Here is a 7226-nt window from a genome sequence, read left to right as displayed (position 1 = left end):
CCGACGACCAATTACGAGAGCAAAGGATATCCGGCACCTACCTAGTAACCTACTGCAGCAAGGTAGCTCTGAATGGTGCTTGGTTCATCAATCAGCTGGGAAATTCAAAAAAGAAACCGGCTGTGTCGGCCATGGCTGTTGTAAACGTCACGGCTCATCAGAACCGATTAAGCCTTCCACTCCTCCACGAGCTGAGTCTGAGGAACCTCCACCACATTGGGGCCCTTAGAGAAAAACTTACCATGGGGTCCCTCCTCAGCAACTTTTTCGCCTTACTTGCTGCCCTCCGATTGTGCTGTACCATTGGGATTGGCTACCACCTCTTACGGGCCAGAAGCCACGCCGAGCCAGGAGCCAGCACTGATGCAGAGCCAGCGGGTCCCCGAGACGGCGACCTCTTAAAGGAGGGAGGAGTTAACACCAGCAGTTTTCACGAAGTGAAACTGTCGAGTTGCGGGCCATATCCGGTGGCCTGCACGCGCATTGAAAAGACCGCTGATCCCGCACTTGCGCAATTGCCCGGAGTCTGAGCCAAACATTCGCGGAATGAGTGATCGGCCGGATACAGAAGTGCTGACCGGCAGCGCTGCAACTAACCAGAGGCCTGGAGTTGCATTAGATTGTAAACTTAAGTTCAGTAAATAATTGTACTCCAGAGCTTACGCTCTGTACTTATTGTAACAATCGAATATTTCTCTCACCCTAACGGGGGAGTAGAATAATAAGTAATAATAAAACTAACATAAAGACTTATTAATGGTCGCCCAACGTGTTCAAACCCACGAAAAATAGCAAAGTAAAAGACAAAGTAGTCTCGCGCGGAACCAAAACTGGTGCAAGTGAAATCCTAAATTTTTTCTTAGCCTTTACAAGGCAAGAAAAATATCACTGAAAAGTAATTGGTGCAGTGTAATATTCATTCTTAGCTTTTAACAAAGCAGGAAAAATTAATCAAGAAAATAAAATTGATTAAGTGAAACAACATTCTCAACTTCTAGCAAGTGAGAAAAATTTAATCGAAGAAAATAAAGGTGGCAAAGTGAAACGCCATAAAAATTACCAGCTTTCAACAAAGCGAGAAAATTCAAAATAAATAAAATACAAAACGAAATAAATAAGCAAAAGAACTTCCAGCGAGAAAAATTAATGAAAACTGAAACCAAACACAAAACCAAAAAATTCCAAATAAATAAAATACAAAAACGAAATAAATAAGCAAAAGTACTTCCAGTGGGAAAAAATAAAGAAAACTGAAACCAAGCACAAAACCAAAAGGGGAGAAACTTCCCCTCGCCCTACAACGGCAGCAGCAACGGCTGCGATAGCGGCAGCAGCGACAACGGCAGCAACGACAGCGGCGGCGGCGGCAGCGACGGTAGCGGCAGTGACGGCAGCGGTAGCGGCGGCGGCAGAGGCAGCGGCGGCAGCAGCAGCGACAGCGGCAGAAGCAGTACCAACAGAAAAAAGCCGTCGGCAAATGCAAATTTCGAAATTAAATTTACAAAGGAACATGTGAGTAAGCTTTTTGTCCAAAAACTCACCGAACAAAAGAATATCATACAAAAAATAAATAAGAACTTGACTTTTGAGTGTCTAATACTTGATGAAAATAATTCAGAAAATATTTAGAAAAAATAATAAGAGAAATTAAATGCAAATAAAAAGAAACAAAGTGGCAAAGAGGGCAGTCGACACGGTCTCCACAGAAAATCAATTTTTTGCCGGAAGAAAACTCCGACGAAGAAGATTACGACTCCCTTGCCCAAACAAACGCCACCGAAATAGAGGATGAGCTGGATGCAGAAGACTCCTGCAATTTTTTAGGGTAAAGTCCCTGCTTCCCTACATAACACGTACGGTAGCAGGAAAAGAAATAAAATTATTACTCGATACCGGCACATCCAAAAACTATATTTCTCCACTCCCGGGGCTAAAAGGCGTCGTGGCAGCGGAAAAACCTTTCACGGTAAGGTCGATTCATGGCTTTACAAAAATCGAAAAAAAATGTTTCGTTTCGGTGTTTAACGTAAAAACACCCTTTTTTATTTTAAGCAGTCTTAAGGAATTTGAAGGCATTATCGGGCTCGACTTGCTTAAACAAGTCAATGCGAAACTCGATTTTACTGGAAATATAATAAATACTAGTAACGGAGCTGAAAAGATCTAGTTCACTAGAGCAGAAAACGTTAACTTCATCAAAATTGATGATGAAGACGTCCCTCCTGCAATTAAGAACGATAGGATGATTCTTAAAAATCATAGGGCCTTCGCTGACCCAGACGAAGCCCTACCATTTAATATAAACACGATCGCCACGATACAAACTGACGGGCAGCCGGTATATGCTAAATCATACCCGCATCCCATGGGTGTGACCGAATTCGTCAATGCAGAGGTTAACAACTTCTTGCGGACGGCGTGATAAGGCCATCCAAATCTCAATACAACAACCCGACTTGGGTTGTAGATAAAAAAGGGACAGATCAAAATGGAGTAAAAAAGAAGCGACTAGTTATCGATTTTAGGAAACTAAATCAGAGGACAGTCGACGATAAGTACTCTATACCGACAATTCCGACAATACTGTCAAACATGGGCGAGTCTAAATTTTTTACGACTCTCGACCTTAAGTCAGGCTTTCACCAAATAGAGCTGGCAGAAAAAGATAGGGAAAAAACAGCATTCTCTATAAACAACGGCAAATACGAGTTCTGTAGATTGCCATTTGGGCTTAAAAACGCCCCAAGCATTTTCCAAAGGGCCATCGACGATGTCCTACGGAACGGAATCTCGAAAATATGCTACGTTAACGTCGATGAAGTCATAATCTTCTCAAAAACAAAAGAAGAACACGTTAAAGACGTGGATTGGGTTTTAACAAAACTCTTAGAAGCAGGCATGAGAGTACCTCAAGAAAAGTCAAAGTTCTTTAAAAAGAGCGTTGAGTACTTGGGGTTTATTGTGTCGCAAGGGGGATTGCGAACTTCACCTGAAAAGGTAAAGGCCATAAAACAATTCCCCCTACCAAAAACGCTTTTCGAGCTCAGATCATTTCTGGGCCTAGCAAGCTACTATAGGTGCTTTAAAAAAGACTTTGCGAAAATCGCAAGGCCTTTAACGAGCATCCTAAAAGGCGAAAACGGAAATGCAAGCAAATATCAGTCAAGAAAGATTGATATTGATATGACTAAGGAACAGAAAGAAGCGTTCGACAGGTTGAGAGAAATCTTGGCATCAGAGGACGTTTTACTTTCATACCCAGACTTCAAGAGACCATTCGATTTAACAACGGATGCGTCGGGCTTTGGTCTAGGAGCAGTGCTATCTCAGGATGGCCGCCCGATTACTATGATATCGCGCGACCTGCGGGATAACGAGAAAAACTATGCAACCAATGAGCGAGAGCTCCTCGCCATAGTTTGGGCGCTAAAAAACCTCCGCAATTACCTATACGGTGTAAAAGGCTTGCAGATCTTTACCGATCACCAGCCACTTACCTTTGCCGTTTCAGACAAAAACCCTAACGCGAAATTGAAGCGCTGGAAAGGGTTTATCGAAGACCATGGTGCTAAATTGGTCTACAAACCGGGGAAAGAAAATCTTGTGGCAGACGCTTTGTCTCGCCAAAACATAGCATAGACGTAGCAACCATTCACAGCGAACAATCGCTGACTTACACCATAGACACAACAGAAAACCCGGTAAACTGTTTAAAGAACCAAATAGAAGGAAAAGAAGGAAACAGCTTCTCGGTGGACACATTCATCTTGTTTAAAAGCAAGGTGAGGCACATAATAAGAATCCCTAACCGGGAAAATCTTCTTAATGCTCTACAAAAAGTAGTAAATGCCGAGGTAGTGAACGCAATATATTGCTCCTTACCGATCTTGGCATTTATTCAACACCGACTAGTGAACTGTTGCCAAGCACTTCTTTCAAACACACGAAGAGCTTTGTCCAAGACATTACCGATGCAACCGAACAACGGGAAATCGTTATAACGGAACATAACAGGGCCCACCGAGCCGCACAGGAGAACGTAAAGCAAATCTTGAGGGACTACTTTTTCCCTAAGATGCTTCGGCTAGCTACAGAAGCAACTTCAAATTGCAAGACCTGTGCAATGGCGAAATACAAACGTCACCCATGCAAGCAAGAGGTAGCGAAAACACCGATACCCTCCTTTGTGGGGGAAATCCTCCACGTTGACATTTTTTCAACGGACGGAACCCTGTTTCTCACCTGCATTGATAAATTTTCAAAATTCGCCACAGTGCAAGCCATCGCATCGAGGGCTATTGTGGACGTAAAGTCCCCGTTATTGCACATAGTAAATTTCTTCCCGAAGATAAAAACAATTTACTGCGATAATGAAAGATCGTTGAATTCTGAAACCATCAAAACGATCCTGCTAAACCACTTTAATATAACCATTTCCAACGCCCCGCCTCTACATAGCACCTCAAACGGTCAAGTAGAGAGGTTTCATAGTACCCTGGCAGAAATTGCCAGATGCTTGAAGCTCGAAACCAACCTGAACGATACGACCGAATTGATTCTGCTAGCAACTAACAGATACAACAATTCAATTCACTCGGTTACTAACGAAAAACCGATTGCAATTATCCACTCGAAGTCTAAAGAATTCGAAGGGATAATTAGCAAAAAAAATTAAGCGGGCCCAGGAAAAGACCCTTGACCAGGTGAATAAAGATAGGACCTGTAAGGACTATCAAGTTGGTGAAAAGGTGTTCTTAAAAACAAACAAACGCCTAGGGAGCAAACTTTCTCCGCTATGTTCGGAGGAAACCATAGAGGCAGACCTGGGGACCACGGTCTTAATAAAGGGGAGGGTGGTCCACAAAGACAATCTACGATAAACATCTTCGCAAGATCCTTGACCCCGTTTCCTATCTTTTTATATTTTTTTAGGTTACGATATTACATTATAATCATTATACTAACGACGGTATGGACAGACGAGACGGTAAGACTTAACGTCTATACGAACGCGGACTACATCCCAATAGAAGACAACGAAATTGTCATCTGGGAATCGTACGGATACTTACAACACTCGACGAACATGACAACGTACGAAGACTACGCCGACAGGACGGAGACGATGACAAAGACATTTACAGACGACCACAGGACTCCAGTAATAATGACGGACTTGACACACATTCGCAAATTAGTAGCCACCTTAAGATTCCACCATAGGGCTGCTAGGAGTCTAAATTTGATCGGGACGGCATTAAAGGTCATCGCCGGCACCCCCGACTTCAATGACTGGGAAAAAATTAAATTCAATCAGGAACAGTTAGAAAGAACCGAAGAGGGTCAAACGGAATTGAATATCAAATTTCAGACACGCTTGAACGAACTCGCTAATTCATTAAACCAAATTCAAAAAACTGAAACAAATAGAGAAACCCACCTCCTGGAAATCATTTTGGCAAAAAATGGAATTGTTATCACAGATTTAGAGAATATTCTTATGGGCTTAACCCTGGCAAAATTAATCATTGTAAGTCCGGCAATTTTGGACGAAACCGATATTGGCGAATTTAGCGACAGACAGCTTATTGACGTTAGCTTAATAGAATTATTAGAAGTATCTAGTGTAAGCGTTTTTCAAAATTTTGAAATTTTACATTTTTTAATTAAAATTCCTAGCCCTAAGGTCATATGTAAGAAAATTACTGTCTTTCCGGTCCAGCGCAGCAACTAGATCTTAAACTTCGAAGACGGAAACTTAGTGGTCGAATGCAAAGCTCGAAACCTCAACATCGGGCACTGCGAGACGACGGTCGGCGCCACCTTCTGCAGGGAACTTCAAAATGGCACCTGCGCCCAGCAGATAGTTTCCGGGGCTGTTGCACACTGCTCCACACTCCCGGGTCACCTGGATCCAGTGACGATTGTTGATCACGGCACTCTCATTGTGAACGACGCCGATGTAACCATAACCGACGACCAAGGACGAGAGCAAAGGATATCCGGCACCTACCTAGTAACCTACTCCAGCAAGGTAGCTCTGAATGGTACTTGGTTCATCAATCAGCTGGGAAATTCAAAAAAGAAACCGGCTGTGTCGGCCATGGCTGTTGTAAACGTCACGGCTCATCAGAACCGATTAAGCCTTCCACTCCTCCACGAGCTGAGTCTGAGGAACCTCCACCACATTGGGGCCCTTAGAGAAAAACTTACCATGGGGTCCCTCCTCAGCAACTCCTTCGCCTTACTTGCTGCCCTCCTATTGTGCTGTACCATTGGGATTGGCTACCACCTCTTACGGGCCAGAAGCCATGCCGAGCCAGGAGCCAGCACTGATGCAGAGCCAGCGGGTCCCCGAGACGGCGACCTCTTAAAGGAGGGAGGAGTTAACACCAGCAGTTTTCACGGAGTGAAACTGCCGAGTTGCGGGCCATATCCGGTGGCATGCACGCGTATTGAAAAGACCGCTGATCCCGCACTTGCGCAATTGCCCGGAGTCTGAGCCAAACATTCGCGAAGCGAGTAATCGGCCGGATACAGAAGTGCTGACCTGGCCCTCTGCCGGCAGCGCTGCAACTAACCAGAGGCCTGGAGTTGCATTAGATTGTAAACTTAAGTTCAGTAAATAATTGTACTCCAGAGCTTACGGTCTGTACTTATTGTAACAATCGAATATTAATCTCTCACCCTAACGGGGGAGTAGAATAATAAGTAATAATAAAACTAACATAAAGACTTATTAATTTATATACCTCTGAGAGCCCATAAACCAGAGACGACCGGAAGTTCCGTGGATGTTATTGCTTAAATCTGCGTTGGTGCTGGCGATGCATTATTAGGAGAGTCCAGGATGTTGTGCATCAAGGACCAAAACAAGGCAGGTTCGTAGTTTAAGAAATTAATAATAATTTTAAAATAAGTACATCCGTTTTTTTGATAATCAAATAATATTCAATCGACATTAAATATTAATCAAAGAATTATCGACAAATAATTCGCAATATGAATTGTCAACATATGGCCGATAAATATGCATAAAAATAATATGCTATTTTGAACACTTAATTTGCTGCATAAAAACATTTATCATATTGAATATTTATCGATAACTTTCATCTAATAACTAAACTACATTTTGGAGATAGAATTAATTTATTCTTGGAAAATACATTTTGCTAGCTCTTGGCCACGTTATCGTTTATTCTAATTTAAAACTTATATCCATA

At 42.8% G+C, this 7226-nt stretch overlaps 1 protein-coding gene across 1 annotated transcript; it reads left to right on the top strand.

Moving 5' to 3' along the window:
• Positions 1–1375: 1375 nt before the first annotated feature.
• LOC122756573 lies at positions 1376–6582 on the top strand. Its single transcript, XM_044006669.1, has 2 exons — positions 1376–1512; positions 5728–6582. The coding sequence occupies exon 2, from the start codon at positions 6104–6106 to the stop codon at positions 6500–6502; it is 399 nt and encodes a 132-aa protein (XP_043862604.1). The 5' UTR covers positions 1376–1512; positions 5728–6103; the 3' UTR covers positions 6503–6582.
• Positions 6583–7226: the final 644 nt, after the last annotated feature.

Source organism: Drosophila santomea, unplaced genomic scaffold, assembly GCF_016746245.2.
Source record: "Drosophila santomea strain STO CAGO 1482 unplaced genomic scaffold, Prin_Dsan_1.1 Segkk15_quiver_pilon_scaf, whole genome shotgun sequence".
NCBI classification, from domain to species: Eukaryota; Metazoa; Arthropoda; class Insecta; order Diptera; family Drosophilidae; genus Drosophila; species Drosophila santomea.
The sequence above is the reverse complement of the archived record's forward strand: the minus strand, read 5'-3'. Positions and strand labels throughout refer to the sequence as shown.